A 20,987-nucleotide genomic window follows, 5' to 3' on the forward strand; every position below is an offset into this window, starting at 1 on the left:
ACACTGCAGTATATCTGCGAAATCGTTCTGTAGTCGCAACTTTAAAAAAGACTCCGATTGAGATGTGGACTAACCAAAAACCAGAAGTTAGTAACTTAAGGATATTTGGAAGTGAGGTCATGATGCACATCCCCAGAGAGAAACGTCTAAAATGGGATAAAAAATCGAAGAAAACAATTTTAGTTGGCTTTAGCGAAAACATCAAGGGTTTTCGGCTATATGATCCAGAAACAAAAAAGGTAATAATTAGTAGAGACGTCATTATAAATGAAAAACTGAATAAGAAAGATGATATAATTATATACTCGGAATTATCAGATTCAGTGGGAAAATCTAATCAAACACTTTCAGATTCTGAAGAAATGGAGAGTTTAAATATATCAGAAGAAAGTAATACCAGTCAGGATGCTGATTTTGTACCGGATATTGTAATTGAAGACCCCAATACTAACAGAAGATCGGAGAGACAACAAAAACAAAAAAAAATTCGAATGACTATGTTACCTATCTATGCTTAGACAACGATGGTGATCCAGTGTCCGTAGAAGACGCAATGTCACGGCCGGATCGTAAACATTGGATGGCAGCGATGGAGAATGAACTACAGTCATTTGAAAAGAACGGAGCATGGGAGATCGCTGATATTCCTAACAGTGGTTGTGTAGTGAAGTGCAAATCGGTTTTTAAAAGAAAGAGTGATATCTCTGGTAAAGTGCGATATCGTGCAAGATTAGTGGCAAAAGGTTTTACCCAAAAACAGGGTATCGACTTCGATGAGACTTTCTCACCTGTTGTAAGGCATTCTACATTAAGACTTTTATTTTCACTCTCAGCGAAATTAAATTTAAACATTTTTCATCAACGGCATTTTTGAACGGTGATTTAAAAGAAAACGTTTTTATGATGATACCGGAAGGTTTACAATTAAAAGATAGTAATATTAAAGTTTTGAAACTCAAAAAGGCTTTATGGTTTGAAACAATCTTCACGTTCATGGCATGAAAAAGTAGATGATTTTCTTAGTAATTTGAGTAATAAAAAATCCGATTTAGAGCCTTGTTTGTACACCAAGATGAAAGATGGTTTGAAAACTATTGTTTGTATTTATGTAGACGATTTTTTTATTTTTACTAACGAAATTGAGTCAAATGATTTAAAATTGCAATTAAGTAAAGCTTTTGAAATTAAAGATTTAGGCGAAATAAAAAATTGTCTGGGCATGAGAATAAATATAGACAAAAGTAATGGTACGATAACATTAGATCAAAAGTCATATGTGGATCAATTGTTAAAAAGATTCCACATGACAGATTCTAAAAATATCAGTACTCCAATGGAGATAGGTCTTAGTTTAGATAGGGAAAATGATAATTACACTGAAGTACCCTATCAACAACTTATAGGCAGTCTTATGTATTTGTCTGTCTTGACCAGACCTGATATCTCGTTCGCCGTGAGTTATCTCAGTCAATTCAACAATTGTCATACAGAAACGCATTGGAAGCATGCTAAACGTATATTGAGATACTTACGTAGAACGAGAGATTATGGATTAAAATTTACCAAAGATGATATTTACAGGGTTTTGTTGATGCCACTTGGGGCAGTAATACATATGACAGAAAATCCTATACAGGTTTTTGTTTTCTTTTTTCCAATGGTCCAATCGCTTGGGAAAGCAGAAAACAAAATACTGTTGCCTTGTTCAGCACTGAGGCCGAGTATGTGGCTATTTCAGAGGCTGCCAAGGAAGCAATTTATTTGAGAGGACTATTATGTGAATTAATGGGCATTGAGAATTGTATAACTTTGTATAATGACAATATAGGCGCACAAAAATTGTCAATTAATAAGATTATTAATAAGCGCAGTAAACATATTGACATTAAACATCATTATATTAGAGAAGTAGTAGCTAAAGGACATATCAAGTTGGAATATTTAAGAACGGAAGATATGCCAGCTGATGTGTTGACAAAAAGTTTGTGTTCTAATAAGCACAATAAGTTTATTAGAAAATTGGGTATTGTTAAAATTAATTAATGTAGACTTTTTGTCTCTCATTCTTTTTAGCTAGTGAGAGTGTTGAAGAGAGCTAAAAATAATGTATGTAGAGACATCTGTTTGTTAAACTAGTAATTGCTAATTTTTTTTGAACTCTTGATAATACAGTTAATATACCTACACGAGTAGAGTGTAACATGTGTTGTATGAAATGTAATGATTGATGCTTGTGTTAAAAACAAATAATAAATATTAATTCTTCTTAAATAATACAATGTTTAAGTGGTTTATTCTACCCTCAATGCAACAATGGAATTATTGGAAATGATTTTCTACGACAAAATAATGCCGTGATCGACTATTATCAAAAATTATTAATATTAAACAATAATACCTGTTATAAATTATTATGGAAGAAATGGAACCTCACATTTATTTTACACCGACAAATCGGGTAAATGAAATATATAAAAGTGTTAGATTGGAACACTTAGATGAAGAACTAAAACAAGAAATTTTTGAATTATTAATAAAATATAAAGAGTTACCCAAATTAAGTAATGATGAACCGGGTCAAGCAATTGGATTTCAACACAAAATCGATACAACAGATGATCAACCCATTAAAAACAAAATATACCCATTACCAGAAATCCACCGACAAGAAGCGGATAGGCAAATTAAAGAACTACTAGAAATGAATATTATTAGGGAAAGCGAAAGCCAATACAATTGTCCAGTTTGGATTGTACCAAAGAAAGAAGATGCAAGTGGAAAAAAGAAATGGAGAATGGTTATCGATTATAGAAAATTGAATGAAAAAACTATTCCCAATAATTATCCCTTGCCTAATATAAACGAAATACTGGGAAAATTAAATGGAAACTCATACTTTACAACCATCGATTTGGCTAGTGGATATCATCAAATTCCAATTAAAGAAAGTGACATTCATAAAACAGCATTCTCTGTTAATGGAGAACACTACGAATTTGTACGAATGCCTTTTGGTTTGATAAACGCGCCAGCAAAATTCCAAACAATGATGAATAAAATATTAAAACAAGAAATAGGGAAAACATGTCTGGTTTATTTGGATGACATAATAATCTTTGGAAAAACGAAAGAAGAACACTTGAATAATATCGATCGAATATTTAAAATCATAAAACAAAATGGATTAAAAATACAACTGAATAAATGTGAATTCTTGAAAGATAACATAGAATACCTTGGACATACATTCACAACGAAAGGAATTCTACCAAATAATAAGAAAATCGAAGCTATACAAAATGCGCCTGTACCCAACAACATGAAGCAAGTACGACAATTTCTTGGACTAGCTGGATATTATCGAAAATTTATTAAAAACTATGCTAAACTTACAAAACCATTAACAACATTATTAATGAAGGAAAAGAAATTTGAATGGACACCAAAATGCCAGAAAGCTTTCGAAAAAGTTAAAGCAGAATTAACTACGAGTCCGATACTAATACATCCAGACTTAACCAAAGAATTCAGAATCACAACAGACGCATCAAATGAAGCTATAGGAGGAGTTTTGTCTCAAGAAATAGGCGGAAAGGATCATCCTATCGCATTTTATTCACAAACCCTCATAGCAGCTGAACGAAATTATACCACTACGGAAAAGGAATGTTTAGCAATCATTAAAACAATTAAACACTTCCATCAATTTTTATATGGAAAAAAAATTTTAATTCTCACGGATCATCGCCCCTTAATATGGCTACACAACGTCATAGATCCGAGCAGTAGATTAATAAGATGGAGACTAAAATTGTTGGAATACCAGTATGAAATCAAATATAAAGAAGGGAGATTAAATACTAATGCTGATTACCTAAGTAGGATTTATTCAATAACTACGGAAAAAGAAAATTTGGAAAATTTCAATAAAATGGTAAAATTTATACCTACTAGAATTAAATGGGAAAAACAAGACATCTCTAAAGTAAAATATTTACTATTTGTTACGAATAACAATAATAAAATGCACTTAAAAAGATACCTGGAAGAAAATACTGATTATAGTAATAGAGAAAAGAGAACTCTGGGAGAATTAAGTATCCTACAAAATAAAAACAATTATACTCAAACTATTTATTCATTGATAGTGGCAAACGAAAAAGAAGAAATTAATATACCACTACTATTTAGAGCTTTACATGTTCTAAAATATGAATATAATGTACCAGAAATCATTTGTTTTGATTTCATCACTAAAGGAAAACAGCAGAAGATGCTATTAAAATTATTTTATTACTTTTTTGAAGAAAATTTTTGGATATTGAATGACACGTCTATACCAAATAAATATTTCGATAATAAATCGTCTAAAACGACATTGAAAAATAATCAAGAGATAGTAGAACTAGAAGATAGTAGCGACGAAGAAGAAAATAGTGAAGCTACACAAAGCCAAAACAAAGATGTAATCATCGACTTAGAAGAAGAAGAAGTGAATAAACAAATGAAAGAAAGAATTAAAACGGATACACCGCTAGAATTGGAAACCACATTGTTGATACGGATGATATGTGATTTAAATACATATAATGATAATTACTCATATTTCTCAAAACACGTAAATATTGACGAAATTGGAGAAATAAGAAGAGGAGCATTCAAAATAATGAAAAATATAAAACATCCTCATCAAAAGATAATAATATATTACTTTAAAAATTACTTCGACGAAGAAGACGATTATATAAATTTAAATAGTGATTTAAAAATATTAAATCAAATATTTAGTGAACTAAAAATTAAAACATTAAGTATTCTTAACGAAAATAATAATCAAATAAAAGAAGCATATTCAAATAACTTAAAAGAAATCAATTTACATTATTGTGAAGAATTAAAAACTGTCATAACTGATCCTGAGTTAAAGCGACAAATACTAAGAGAATATCACAACGACTCCACTGGAGGACATACAGGATTGAACCGTACATATATGAAGATAAGAGAAAAATATACATGGAAAAATATGAAAAGGGAAATTGAACAGTACATTCAGTCATACCATGAATGTCAAGTAAATAAAGCCAATAACCAACCAACAAAACTACCAATGGTTATTACTTCCACGGCGAATACATTTAATGAAATAATCGAAATGGATATATTAGGACCATTTCCGGAAACGAAAAATGAAAACCGATATATTTTGGTTATAAGGGACAATTTAACCAAATTCACGCAACTCTATCCTACTCCGAATAAATCAGGAGAAACCATCGCTCTGAAATATTTAAAATATTGCTTTACTTTTGGTTACCCTAACGTTATCTTAACCGATCAAGGAGGAGAATTTATAAATGAAATATTAAAAGACATAAATGCAATAATGCAAACAAAACATAAGATCGCAACATCGTACCATCCACAAACGAATGGCTCTGTTGAAAAGATGAACCAAGTTATCAAAGAATATTTAAGAAGTTATGTTAATGAATGTAAAGATAATTGCGACGAATTGGTCGATACTTGTGCTTACGCTTACAACACGACACAATGTGTATCTACGGGAGAATACCCATATCGACTTACATTTGGAAAAACCCCAAGAGATCTAAATTTACAACGCTACAGAACCTATGATGAATACTTAAAGAACATATTACAAAAATCAGAATTCAGCAGACAACGAGCAAAAGAAAATTTAACTAAATCGAAGGAGAAAAGCAAAGTCAAATATGTTAAAAGTACAATTGCAATCTCATAGATGGCACTAGTGTGATGTAATTATTTTGTAATATGAGAGTAAGTGTGTGTGTGTTACTGAGTCATTGCAACCGGCATAGAATAGAGTCTGGTATTGTAAGTTGATCTGTAAACATCATGTCATTATGTATTTGGAATAATAATTTATTTAATAAAATATAATAATACTTTAATTAAACTTAAAACTGTATTAATACTTTATTTCATCAGGGTTATGGGCCCAGGGCTTAACAGCTTCTAGAAAGTTAAGTTATTTTATACGTTTTAAGTGATTAAGTAAAAGCCGGAAACGTGGTTAAAAAATAAAATGGCGTCGGTGTTGAAATATAACATTGTACCATTTGCGGGTGAAAATTTTAGTGCTTGGTCGTTTCGGTTGAAAAGTATCCTGCGGGAAAGTAACGTAATAAGCGCAATTGAAGATAGTGAATATTCGAAGAATAATGAAAATAAAGAAGGTGAATCTCGAGCGCAAGCTTTGTTAATTAATAGCCTTGCGGATAGTCATTTGGAATACGTGAAAGAAAAGGAAACGGCATATGATATGTTTGTAAATCTGGAAGCGAACTTCAAAAATAAAAGTGTAAGAAGTCGCTTATTTTTAAGGAGACAACTGAGTCAAACCAAATACAACGAAGCCAACAGCTTGAAGGAACACTTGGTAAAGTTAGAACAGTTTTTTAATGAATTAAAAGATGCTGATAGTCTGTTAACGGAAGAAGAAAAAATTGATTATGTATTGTTGTCTATGCCACCAGCATATGAATCGGTAGTAACAGCTTTAGAAACTGTGCAAGATCTAAAATATGATTTTGTCAAGATTAGATTATTAGGTGAAGAAGAAAAAAGAAAAAAATTGCACAATAATAATGAATCGTCAAATGTGAATAGTAATTGTGCTTTTAATTGTTATAAATGTGGCAAACCTGGCCATAAAAAGTTCCAGTGTTGGTCACAAACCAGAGATGGAAAAGGAAGAAAATTTAACGACAGATCAAGAGGAAATAAAACGTCAACTAGACCAACAGGTAGAGGATCCAGAGGGAGCAGTTTTCAAGTTGGTGAAGAAAAAGAAGAAAGAAAAATAGCATTTATGGTAGAAAATAGTGATAGTGTTTCTATGATGTGTAATTCAACAATGAAAGTAATAAATTGGTGTATTGATTCAGGTTGTTCAGATCACCTGACAAATGATAAAAGTGTTTTTAGTGAATATAGTGATTTAAAATATCCCAAGAAGATATCGGCAGCTAAGAATGGAGTTGAGCTGGAAGCTGTAGGAATAGGTGATATAAAGGTGAATAAATCTATGTATGTGAAATTTTCATCTACTATTAAAAATGTGTACTATGTTCCTAATTTAAGAAAAAATTTGTTATCAGTTTCTAGATTAGAATCAAATAATATGTCTGTTATTTTTGAGAAAAATGAAATGAGGGCTTCAATCGGAAATGAAGTTGTTCTGCGGGGTTGTAAAAAAGGTTCATTATATTTGGTGGAAACTGAGGTCGATAAAAGTAATATGCGGGGATATTATACAGGTTCTGATAGCCAAAAGTGTGGGGATATTAACGATCTAAATTTGTGGCATAAAAGAATGGCGCATTTAGGGATAGAAAACTTAAAAAATTTGAGCAAAAATAATTTAGTTAAAGGAGTACCTAATTTAGGGAATTTCGAAAGTTTGGTTTGTGAACCATGCATTTTAGGTAAAATGACGAGAAAACCTTTTAATAATTCGAGATATAGGGCGAAAAAACCATTAGAGTTAGTTCATACAGATGTTTGCGGACCTATAACTCCGACTACTTGGGACGGTAAAAATTATTTTGTGTCATTCATAGATTATTACACACATATGGTAGTTGTTTATTTAATTGAGAAAAAATCGGAAGTTTTTGAAAAATTCAAAGAATACTATAACTTAGTGACGAAACATTTTGATTCAAACTTGTTAAAATTAAGATCAGATAATGGTCGTGAATATATAAAAGAAAGAATTTCAAAATTTCTGTAGGGATCGTGGTATTAGAATGATTTATACGGCTGCGTATAACCCAGAACTGAATGGAGTCGCGGAAAGAATGAATCGTACAATTGTGGAAAAGGCGAGAACGGTTTTAATAGATTCAAAATTAAATAAAGAAATGTGGGGTGAAGCTGTGTATTATTCTGTCTATATAACGAATAGAAGTCCAACAGTGGCAGTAAATGTAACTCCTGTTGAATTGTGGGACGGAAGAAAACCGGATTTATCAAATCTTAAAGTTTTCGGTTGTGACGCGTTTAATCACGTTCCATCTCAACTAAGAACGAAACTTGATGCCAAAGGGAAAAAATTAATTATGGTTGGGTACGCTCCGTCAGGATATCGTTTATGGGATTCGAAAAATAAAAAATTATTATAGGTCGAAACGTGATTTTTGATGAAAAGAAAAATGTAAATTCGGATAGTATTAGTATCGAAAAGGAGTTGGTATGTGTTAAAGAAAAAAGGGAAACGAATGAACGTGAATTAAAAGACGAAAATGATATTAATGAGGATATAGAAACTCAAGACGAACAAACACCGGGTATTGCTGAAACGCGAAGTGGTAGAAAGGTTAAAAAACCAGGTTGGTTAGGAAACTATACAAATTTTTGTGAAGACGAAAACATGTTTGCATTTTACGGGTTTGATCAGAATGGTGTAGACGGGATACCGAAAAACGTTGAAGAAGTAGAAACGTGTTTAGATAGGGATTTTTGGAAAAATGCGATGAAAGAAGAGTTAGAAATTTTAAACGAAAGAGATACTTGGGAAATAGTTGAAAAACCGGTTAACGTAAAAATAATCGAAACAAGATGGGTTTTTACAAAAAAGAATGTAGGGACGAAGGATGAAATTTTTAAGGCACGTTTAGTAGTCAAAGGGTTTCAACAGATAGATCAACAGGATGAAATCTATTCACCTGTTCTAAGGTTCCAAACTTTACGGATTTTATTGGCTATAGCGGCGCAAAAAAATTTCGATTTTTGTCAAATGGATGTTAAAAGTGCGTTTTTGTATGGGAAAATTAAAGAGGAAGTTTATTTAAAACCACCGATAGGTGTTAAAATTAAAGATAGCCAAGTATTAAAATTAAAAAAATCTTTATATGGTTTAAGAAAATCTCCAAAATATTGGTACGATTTATTTAATGAAGTTATGATTGAATATGGATTTCATAGATCGGAAAATGATTACTGCGTATACATTAAAAGTGATAATTTGTATTTGTTATTATACGTCGATGATTTGCTTATCTTAAGTAACAATCAAAATGAAATGATAAAAATTAAAGAGTTTTTAAGGTCAAAATTTAAAATGAAAGATTTGGGAAATCAAAACTTAAAGTATTTGGGAATTCGTATAAATAAAGTAAATTCAAACATATTCATTGATCAATCCGAGTATTTACAAAAAATTATATTAATGTATGGTATGGAAAATTGTAATTCATCGGATTCTCCGATGGAGGTAAATTTCAAAATAGATTCAAATTGTAAGGTAGATTTGAGTTTAGAACATAAATGTAGATCGTTGATAGGATCACTCATGTATGCTACTATAGGTACAAGACCAGATTTGGCACAACCTGTGTATTATTTGGGTAGATTCCAACATAAGCCTAGTAATGAACTATGGGCGGCATTAAAAAGAATATTACGGTATGTGAAGGGAACGACTCATTTGGGGTTGAAGTTTTCATTTTGTGATAATATTAGAACATTAATAGGGTATGCAGATGCTAATTGGGGAGGTAATGATGACAGAAAATCAACGTCAGGTTATATATTTAAATTGTATAATAATTCAATAATGTGGAAATCAAAAAAACAAAGTACGGTTGCTCTAAGTTCCACTGAATCAGAATATATTTCTCTTTGTGAAGCAACAGTTGAAGGTTGCTGGATATTAAAAATGTTAAATGATTTAAATGTGAACATTTCAAATGTATTAATATATGAAGATAATAAGAGTACAATATTAACTGCTAAGAATCCTGATCAGAAAAGATTAAAACATATAGACATTAAGTATAATTTTGTGAAACAAAAGGTAGAAGAGGGAGTATTAGAATTACAATATATAAAAACAACACAGCAATTAGCCGATATGTTAACAAAACCTGTTAAAAAAGATTTTTTAAAATATGTAATTGATAATTTGGGTTTGGTTAGTGTAGAAAATAAAATTTGTAAATGAATTTGCAATTGAGGGAGAGTGTTAAAAGTACAATTGCAATCTCATAGATGGCACTAGTGTGATGTAATTATTTTGTAATATGAGAGTAAGTGTGTGTGTGTTACTGAGTCATTGCAACCGGCATAGAATAGAGTCTGGTATTGTAAGTTGATCTGTAAACATCATGTCATTATGTATTTGGAATAATAATTTATTTAATAAAATATAATAATACTTTAATTAAACTTAAAACTGTATTAATACTTTATTTCATCAACAATAAAATTAAAACAAGCAAAATTAAAGTAGGAGATTTTGTAACAATAAATTTTAAGGGAAGACAAAGCAAACTCAATAGGCAAAACAATGGCCTGTATAAAGTATTAAAAATTACCGAAAATAATGCTACCCTACAAATATCATCAACTACAACAAAAGAATACCATTTAAATTTACTCAGAAAATATATTGTTCCAGATGAAATTTAAAATAATATTATTCGCTATATTGTTACAAACCGTTACTGCATCGGAACCAAATTATGAAACGAAAAAGATCGCTAAAGGATGAGGATTACTCTTCAAACACCTAGAAAATGCCGAAGTATGTACTAAGAAAATCTCTATATTATTAACATATAATATGACGATATTATACAACTATTATAAAAATATAAATCGTCACGTTGGAAAATTAAATGATATGTGCCAAAGTGATTAATTATAATAAGCAAATAGATTACTGTAAAAAGGAACACGCAAATCTGTTATATCTACTTACAAAAATCTACAAGAAACTATCTATATTATCTGAACACATAACGTTAAACAAAATACTCGATGGATTATCATATCCCATCAAATGGATATTTGGAACGCCGAATGCCGACGACACTAAATTTTACGACGAATCATTACATGATCTAATTAATAACAAGAAAACCGAAGATATAATTTTGAAGAATCAAGCTGATATTATGCCGCTACAGAAAATCTCGACAACAATTTGATAAAAATCAATAACCAATTAAATACGAACACAAAGAAGATAAATCAAATAAAAATTCAACAAACGCATTGGAACAAACGAACTACCTCAGAGACTCAATGGATGATTTAGATGAAATGGTTTCAAATTACTTAAATGACTACAATCTTATCCAATATGGAACCGTCAACTACAATATCTTACCACCGTTACAATTCAAAGAAAAATTATACCAAATTGCAAAATCTTAAAAGTTACCGATCAGCCCCAAAAACATAATGAATTTCTACGAATAATTCAAGCCTAGAGCTTTCATCCAAAATGACAAACCGAATGTAATATTAGACATTCCAACATGCAATCAATAATACCAATTATACACCGTTAATAATTTACCAATACCTACGAAGGAACACGTATTCTCATATATAGATTCTGAATATAATTATTTTCTATTAGAAATGGAAACAAACCAATATAGTCTTATAAAAGAATTGAATCAAGATATAATTCAATTGGAAACTACATATGTAATCTTGGAAAATTTACCATTCTACACAGCTACCGCCAATAGATGCGAAGAATTACTATTTTTCGAAAAAGGTATTGACAAAGAATGCCAATTTAACACAATTAATGCTAAAACAAATATTTGGGAAAAACTAAACAAACAAACTTGGCTATATGTTCTTACGGAACCTTTGGTAATGCAGATAAAATGTAATGAAGTTTTAACAGATATAATTTCCTTAAATGGAATAGGGACTTTAAAAATAAAAACAAATTGCATAGCAATAAGTCCTATGGTCATACTAACTGCAGGAATTGAACCTGTCGAAAAATTAAACATTTCTTATGTAATATCTACATTAGGAACCCCAGATGAGTGTATCGAAAAAGAAACGGAATCTGACAATATTAAACTTCAAACAATAGATTTGGATAATCTAAACTTCGACAATTTGGACATCACATTGAAGAAACTAAAAGATCAAAAACAAATATTAGACGCACACCTAAAGGAACCATTTTTAGTGCATCAAGGATCAAATACAATCTCTATAATATTAAAATTACTAGGTGTAATAATTATAGCAGTTATCAGTATAAATATAATGAAATGGCTGGGCACTTGCCGATTACTAAGAAGGATGTTTAGAAGCAAAAAAAGTTGCACCAGTCCTTGTATTAAAGTCTGCCAGACATTAGTCTCTTGCGGGCGTGGATCAAGAGTCATCCATACACATGATGATGAACTCGATTTGGAAGAACTAGGAACCACTCGAACCTGAGTGTCTCCTTTTAACGGTCGGGGTGTTGTATAAGCCATAGACAATAAGGCTCATTGTATTAAATTAATTAATTAAGCAAATCAAGCAAAATATTATCTTATCAGTTACTTATTAAGCAAAATATTATCTTATCAAATTAATTATTATATGTGGACTACCCACACTTAAATAATATAATGTATTAAGTAATTATTTCTTTTAACACGTATGATAATAAAATTATTATTCAAAATAAAAATTGTTTAAAATATAAACAATAAAAATTATTATAAATAAAAATTGTTTAAAATATAAGCAATAAAAATTATTGTCCAAAATAGAATTATCTAAAATGTAATTCCAAGAATAGACATAAAATAAGGCAGGAAATCAAGCTATCAAAATTCAATACACAGAAATTGATAATCGTTATGACTATTCTTCGAAATTAGAAAATATTGTACGTGTAATCACAGGATGTTGATTCCTGTGATTACACAGGAATCGTTATTACTAATAGTTATACTAAACAAAATTTAAAGACAAAGGAAACCTTTGTCTAAAAACAGTATAAATACCAGCATCCAAACAAGCCAAAAACCACTCTTTGTTAACTCTTTGTTCAACTCTTAGTCTGACGCTAAGTTACGTTCAAGTATTGATTCAATTGTTAAAGTGTTCAATCTATTATTTTGTAAATAATAAAAATATTCAACTTAATAAAATTAATTAATTTAAAAATTATTCAAAATCTTATTATTTTCAACAACGCATTAAAAGTGAAGTAAATACAAATACAACGAACACTAAAGTTATCATCAACTTTATCCAAGAAGAAAACTATCAACATCAAGTGGAAGAACCATCCATTATTGACTTAGAGTCGCTCGATGTCAATTGTCGAGTGTAAACAATTCATTGACTGGTGACAGCGAAACTGCAACACAAGAACCAAAAACATTTTGGTATATTGGAACATCTCCGGGATATATCACATGCATTAAAGTCTGTCAGACGTTAGTTTCTTGAGGACGAGGATCAAGAGTCATCCATAAACATAATGATGAAGTCGATTTAGAAGAACTAGAAACCACTCGAACCTGAGTGTCTCCTTTTAACGGTCGGGGTGTTGTATAACCCATAGACAATAGGACTCATTTTACTAAATAATAACTAAGCAAAATATTATATTATCAGTTAATTATTATATGTCCACACATAAGTATTAAATAATTATTTCTTTCAAGGTCACACGTATGACAATAAAATTATTATTAAAAATAAAAGTTATCTAAAATGTAATTCCAAGAATATGCATAAAAGGTCAGTAATTAATTAAGTTATCAAAATTCAATTCACAGAAATAGCCAAACTTTAGGACAACAGGATGTTGATAATAGTTATTACCAAACAAAATTAAGAACAAAGGAAACCTTTGTCTAAAAACACTATAAATAACAACATCCAACAAGCCAAAAATCATTCTTTGTTCAACTCTTAGTCTGACGTTAAGTTACGTTTAGTTCAAGTATTGATTCAATTGTTAAATCCTCAAAGTGTTCGATATACATATTATTTTTGTTACTAAAATTATTATTGTAAATAATATTCAAAATAACAAAATTCATCAAATTAAAATTTATTCAAAGTCTTATAATTTTCATCGACTTATTAAAAGTGAAATAACTAAATCTACAACGAACACCAAAATCATTATTAATTCTACCCATGAAGAAAACTATCATACGATCTACGTATAACGAAAAACAACATCAAGTGAAAGAATCATCTATTATTGACTTAGAGTCGCTTGATGTCAATTATCGAGTGTAAACAATTCATTGACTGGTGACAGCGAAAGTTTTACAACGCAAGAACCAAAAACCCTTTTGGTATATTTGGATCATCTTCGGGATATATCAATCTAACTACACTAAAAACAGTTTTAAATGTAAAACAAAAGAGTTTAGTTATTTGACTAGAAATTTGATATAAATACTAAAGTGTACGTAGCTTTAAAACTCATTATTAAGAACTATAAAACAGTGATATTTCAAATCTCATCCATTCTTCGTGTTAGAAGCTTTTGAGATTCTCTCACCACTTGTTACAATATCACACCGTAGCTTTATTTGCTTCATTATTAATCTCTGCCACCAAAATCATCCTTGTGCCATTTCTGTTGTATTTAATAATTTTTACTTAGGAATGTTTGAGTTATTTTCCAGGTATAATCACTTCATTAAACTTTATTTTAGAGTTATTCAAGCACTTCTGAATGAGTTTTCATATGACTGTTAAGTATAAATTTTTGATTAAACTTTTTTCCACATTTAGTACAAGTAAACGGTTTTTCTCCTGTATGCGTTCGTAGATGCATTCTTAGTTTATAACTTTTAATAAATGCTTTATTACAGTACTGACAAACGTGATTTAATTCTCCTAAAATTAAAAAACAAAAATTTTAATAGAATTCCTTTTATTATATAACTATCAACTAACAGAATCACTTATTTCGAACTATGGAGGGTAGAAATAAGGAGAATCATCTTAAATGGAGGTTTAAATAAAAAAGTTTCCAGCAGAAAAAAGCAAATAGCAGTTCTAAAATTGACCAGAATGGCGCTTGTGTAGCAAAAAGTTTTTGATATGAACTTCTCTATCGTTTTTTAACAACTAGCTTAGATTTTTATCTTACTCTTATTAATTTGTATTTGATGTGAACTTCTCTATCCTTCTCTAGCAACTTATTAGAAAACAAGTGAAAACAAACAATTGACTGAGTTAATTGTTGAAATACCATGTATAGGCAGTGTTGATAACATCACATTTCACATACATACATATCTGACATATTTAACTGATATTCTCATATAATGCGCAAGTGTTGATGCGCAATCGTTTGTTTTTTTTGACGTCATGTAAATAACAAAAGATATTCACTTTGATATTCCTATATTAATACATACTATAAAATTTGTACCTAATTAACGCCCTCGTGGGTAAACAGTGATGTTTACAAAAAAATGTTTCAAACAAAAGTTGTTTATTTTTTTGTAAGGAACATTTTTTACATTTAAACTTTTATTCTATCTCTAACGGTTTACAAGATGGGTACTACGGACCCATGACCCAATTGACCCATGTTGCTCATTTACGAACTTGACCTCACTTTTTACGTCCTAAGCACGCTGTAAAAATTTCAGCTTGATATCTCTTTTCGTTTTTGAGTAATCGTGACCACAGACGGACGGACGGACAACCGGAAATGGATTAATTAGGTGATTTTATGAACACCTATACCAATTTTTTTTTTGTAGCATCAATATTTTTAGGCGTTACAAACTTGGGACTAAACTTATAATACTATGTATATTTCATATATACATGGTATAAAAACATGGTGGAGAAATAATATATAGGTTAATTAAGTTAATACATTAGAATTTGTGAGCACTTCATTTGAATGTTTACATTTGCATTCACGAATATTGGGAATAAACATTCTCATTTGCCAATGTACAAATTTCAACATTCGTCCCATCACTAACTAATATATATATATTTATATATATGACTGTGGTAAAAGCCAAGTAAATACCATAAAATAATTGGAAAATACTGCGTAGTTTCGATATATTTATTTAAATACGGTTTCAATACGACATAAATGTAAGATATAGAAATGATTCCGCTAGGATATGAATTTTACCTGTATGAATTTTTTCATGTTCACGTAAATAATCTTTTCTTTTAAATTCTTTATTACAAATATCACAAGAATGTTTTTTGCTATCTAGATGTTGAATACGTCTGTGATATTCTAATTGATCTTTACTTTTAAATTTATTTTTACAAACATCACATTCAAATTTTCTTTCGTTTGAATGTGCTGTGTAATGCCTTTGTAATCCAGAAATGCATTTAAATCTTGCATCTAAAACCAAATTTTAATTCCAATTGATTGTAGTTCTTATTTTATCGTAAATTTTAATCTGTAAGATTGTTATGAAATAATACTATTTAATGGCTAACTTTCCAAAAATTTACAGTCAACTTCATATAATAAGAAAAGTATAGCCAGTCAGGTTAACAAGTTCAAATTGGCGAAATATAGAAATAATAATCATAAAAATATGTGTGATAGGTAGTTGGATTCGAAATGATGTCTAGAAAATTGTGCCAGAACCATTTTTCAGTACATAAAAAATTGCGAAAGTTATAAACAATTAAAGGTGAAGAAAAAAAGGTATTTCGTTTTTCGACAATCACTACTTCTTTTTAATAGATAGAGTGATTCAAGAGGAAGGTTTTTATGTATAATACATCCATATTATAGTAGAGTAAGGGGTTGAAAAGGGGGTTGAAAGGGATATGCTTCAAAAAATAAAAAAGTTGTGCATCGATTAAGCTCAAATATTGACACGATATACAACCAGCTTCAAAGATCTATTGTTTTTATCTACTTTTAACCTTCGGAGGGTAGAAAGCTGTAGCGAGAAAGTGGGAAGGAATTATCGAATATTTACAAATATACCTAAGTGGGGTATCAAATAAAAGAGCATGACGTGTACATTACAAAACTGTTATCCCACGCAAGGAAATGTGGAGGGAGTGCAAGTGGGGATGTTGCCCAGCAAAGCGGGTAGTTCATAGCTAGTATTTCATAAAATATTAATATTTAAGAAATTTAAAAAAAAAAAGGTTTTTTAAAGAAGGGGAAATTTCCCACTTCCGAAAGTCTATCTCGATTATTTATAATTTTTATTTAACGCTGAAAATAAGTCTTATTGCGTCAATTTTAGATTGTTTTTATATTATTCAAAAACGAGTCCCTGGTGGAAAAAATATTTGAAGAAAGAATAAAAAATTCTGAAAAAGTCTTAGGATCTTTGAATTTCTCAACGTTTTCGGACTTGTCTAATTCAGAGTTATTCAGAGTTCTTAATACTTTTTTAAAGTTTCTAAGACTTTTTCAGAGTTTCCTAAGACTTATTAAGACTTCCACCAGGGGTATCTCATACTAAAATTTTTTTTTTTCATATTAAGTATTAATTAAAAAATTTGAATCTATTACGGTGTATTCTGAACACTTTAAAGAATTTATTATCGTTGGAAATTTATTTAAAGTTAATTTTTCAAATTTTTAAATTAATATTTAATACTTAATAAAAATTATTGTATGAGATACTCGTTTTTGACAATATAAAAACAATCTAAAAATTAAAATGAAAATGAATAAAAAAGACCTATTTTCAGCCTTAAATTAAATTAAATTTAAATTATATATTTTATTGGAAATTTCCCCCTCTTTAAGAATCTTTTTTTAAATTTCTTAAATAAAAATATTTCATGAAATATTGGCGAAAAACCAAATACCTTTTTTTCTTCGGTACAAAAGCAATAGCTCTATTTCCTGCGGATTTTCGCTCTATTTCATGAGGAAATTCGCTCTATTTTCTTCGGAAATAAAAAGACAAAAATTTTCTTCAAATTAAAATGTAAAAAATTTGATTATTTAAAGTTGGCAGCAGATATTTTGTTCTATAAATTTTGTATGGGACTAAGTGAGAGGGGCAATAGCACCCTCATGGAGTTTCATAACAACCCTTAAATTAAAAATAAATATTTACCACATTGAGTACAGTGATATGGTCTCTCTCCTGTATGAGTTCGTACATGAATAATGTAATTCGTACTAATGGCAAACGCTTTTCCACAATATGTACATAAATAACGTTTATCGTGAGTCTAAAACAAATTAAAAGTTTATAAGCTATACATTTCTTATCACTAGTCGATATAAAATATATAAATCTGGACTCGAACCCATAACCTCTTATATATCGTCCAAGTATTTTCCTTCTTCTAAGCTAATAGATTATGGTAAATATGAAAAATATTTTTATTATACAGTGTGTTGCATTTAAGATAAATACACTCTTATATTTTCGTTATTTAAAGGAATATGGGTCACATTTTTTAAGATACTTCCCAAAATAATAATTTTAAACACAACCTACTACAAATGGCAAATGGGGCCGATTCTTAAAATTTTGTCTAGCACCAGAGATGGTTAGAGATATCGAAAAAATATTATTAGAAAAAGTTGGTTAGAATATTTTTTTATATCCATATTCCGATTTTCTTGACAAAATTCGAATTTTTAATTTTTTCATTATTTTGGTATGATAAAATTTCAAATCGATATTCCTATAAATAACGAAAGATTACAACTGATTCGGTTTAATCAAAATTGTATATATTTTTCTTTAAGATCTAGTTTTAGGGACGGATTATCCGTCCAATTTAGGTTAATTGTAGAAATCAATGATTTTTTATATAAGATTTTTCCATTTAAGAAACGATGTACAATGTTTATATATTTCGATGTATTTATAGACCTTTTCCACATTTTTTTTTAAATGAAAGTAAATGTCTTAATAAATGGGCCAATTTCTTATTCTCCGATTATTTTTAGAGCCATATGACCGAGGAAACAAACAATGAAAATCATTAAAATTCAAATTGGTGAAAACGATCCGGAAACTCACGAACTTATACCAATGGAGGCTGTGACGTCGATTAATAAGAATTACATATTTTCAAACACTGTTTTGACATAGTTTGTATTATTGTTTATTGATAACTCGTTTATTTTCAATTTTACACGAAAAATGGTTAGTATCAAAATTATTTGAAATTTAATTTCCTACAAATTTGGTTCTTATCAATTTTTCCTAGGATAGATATTTTTCGATTTAGACCCGAAAAAAAGTGTAAAATTAAAAATAAACGAGTTATGCAACAAACAAATATTCACGACCACCTTTTTTCGGGTCTAAATCGAAAAATATCGATCCTAGGAAAAAATTGATAAGAAATAAAACTGTACGAAATTGAATTTCAAATAACTTGGGAAATTATCATTTTTCGTATAAAATTAAAAATAAACGAGTTACGCAACAAACAAGAATTCACGACCACTTTTTTCGGGTCTAAATCGAAAAATATCGATCCTAGAAAAAATTGATATGAACCAAAATTGTAGGATATTGAATTTCAAATAAAATCAAATTTGATACTGACCATTTTTCGTGTAAAATTGAAAATAAACGATTTATTCAATAAATAAAAATGCAAACTATGTCAAAACAGTGTTTGAAAATATGTAATTACAATAACTAATTGGCATCACAGGCTACTAGCCAATAAAAAACGTTTTAAATTATTTCAAATATCGTGACTTTTTAACAATTTTTTTCGTAGTTTTTTTATTGTTAAAAATGCGTAATTTTCTAGTTACAGGTTCTACTCGACCTATATTTTCATTAAAAAATTAAAAAAAAGCATTTCAATTTTTCATGAAAAAGGTCTATTTTGTAGGTAAACTTAGGCTAGGAACTATAGATTCTAGGACGTATTGTAATTCAACATTGTAAACTGACGATATTAATAAATAATTTTCAACTTCAACTGTCTTCATCTTAAATGCGACACACTGTAGAAACGATTCGTAAATCGTAACCATCCAACTAATTTAAAGAGCTCTTTAAATATATTGTATCAATATTGTTATACTTACTCTTTTTATGTGAAGATTACAAGCTTGTACACTTTTACATGTTTTGCCACATACGTTACACGTTGTGTGTCCCAGTATATGAACTCTTAAACTAGTTTTACATCCACAATCTTTTTTGCATATTTTACAACGAACCATTTCCGGTGAATGTCGCTTCACATTTTTTATCATTTCAAAAGTTTTATCACAATACATACATTTTACTATTTTGGAATGTGATAATTTAAAATGTTTATAAAATTCTACTTTTAATTTAAATACTTTTTCACATTCTGTGCATTTATAATTTTGTACCGTACTGCTATCATTTAATTCTTTATTTATATTTTTATTTAATTCTTCCTTAACAGAAATTAATTCTTTTTTAATAACTTCATTTGGAGATGATTCTCGTGAATTATGAAAATTAAATGAAACATCTTCATCCTTAAAATCATCATCTTCTTCAATTGAAACTTCTACTTTTATATTTGGTTGCGTGCTTGAGATAATTTCTTCTAATAATTTTTCAGTTGATAAATATTGAATTTTAAATTTATAAGATTGTTCTAAATATTTTAAACATTCCAAGCAGATATTTTTTGGTAATAAATCATCAGTGGATATCTACGAAATTATACAACTTAACTTAATAATTAAAAGTTTCAAATTTTAAAATTAGACAAAATAGTTAAAACTAATAACAATTGACGTCATGGAGAACTATCTATTTCTAATCGTTTTAATTTGTATAAAATGTAAACAAAGTAAACTGATATATTTGTAACGTACATGTACTGAAGCACATTCTTCTAACATTTCTCTGTATGTTTTTATTGTGTTTATTAAATTTGGAAGTAAAGAACTTTCAAACATTGAAATCATGTTTTCTTTTTTGCCCAAACAAATTCTACAAACATATTCGAAATCATTCACCCCAATAACTTTATCATCCATCGTTATAAACAATTTCTTTAAATTTGTAAACAAGAATGGTTGTTTAACCCATATGAATATAAAACCGCTTCACTAATGTAGAAACTTTCTAATAAAAAATATTTTTTCCATTGAAATTTGAGATTTTCCTTTATTAAATCGTTTTATTCAATGCTTTCATTATAAAAAAATGTCTTACTGTAATTTCAACAAATTTTCTAATTGGTTAACATGAAAAAAAAAATCGTAAAGAAAAACA

The 20,987-nt window shown here is 29.2% G+C and overlaps 1 protein-coding gene across 1 annotated transcript; it reads right to left on the reverse strand.

Moving 5' to 3' along the window:
• Nucleotides 1–14,488: 14,488 nt before the first annotated feature.
• LOC123293102 (gastrula zinc finger protein XlCGF49.1-like) lies at nt 14,489–19,972 on the reverse strand. Its single transcript, XM_044873817.1, has 4 exons — nt 19,814–19,972; nt 17,862–17,979; nt 15,941–16,165; nt 14,489–14,670 (listed from the first exon to the last, which is right to left on the reverse strand). Exons 1-4 carry the CDS (start codon nt 19,949–19,951, stop codon nt 14,489–14,491), a joined length of 663 nt encoding a protein of 220 aa, XP_044729752.1. The 5' UTR covers nt 19,952–19,972.
• Between the last annotated feature and the right edge of the window lie 1,015 nt (nt 19,973–20,987).

This window comes from Chrysoperla carnea, chromosome 2 (assembly GCF_905475395.1).
Source record: "Chrysoperla carnea chromosome 2, inChrCarn1.1, whole genome shotgun sequence".
NCBI classification, from domain to species: domain Eukaryota; kingdom Metazoa; phylum Arthropoda; class Insecta; order Neuroptera; family Chrysopidae; genus Chrysoperla; species Chrysoperla carnea.

Coding starts and splice junctions, on each gene's coding strand:
- LOC123293102 (XM_044873817.1), bottom strand. CDS start 19,951: ATGGTTCGTTGTAAAATATGCAAAAAAGATTGTGGATGTAAAACTAGT. Junction 16,166..17,861: donor ATATCACTGTACTCAATGTG/GTAAATATTTAT, acceptor ATTTGGTTTTAG/ATGCAAGATTTAAATGCATT. Junction 14,671..15,940: donor ACATGAAAAAATTCATACAG/GTAAAATTCATA, acceptor TTTTAATTTTAG/GAGAATTAAATCACGTTTGT.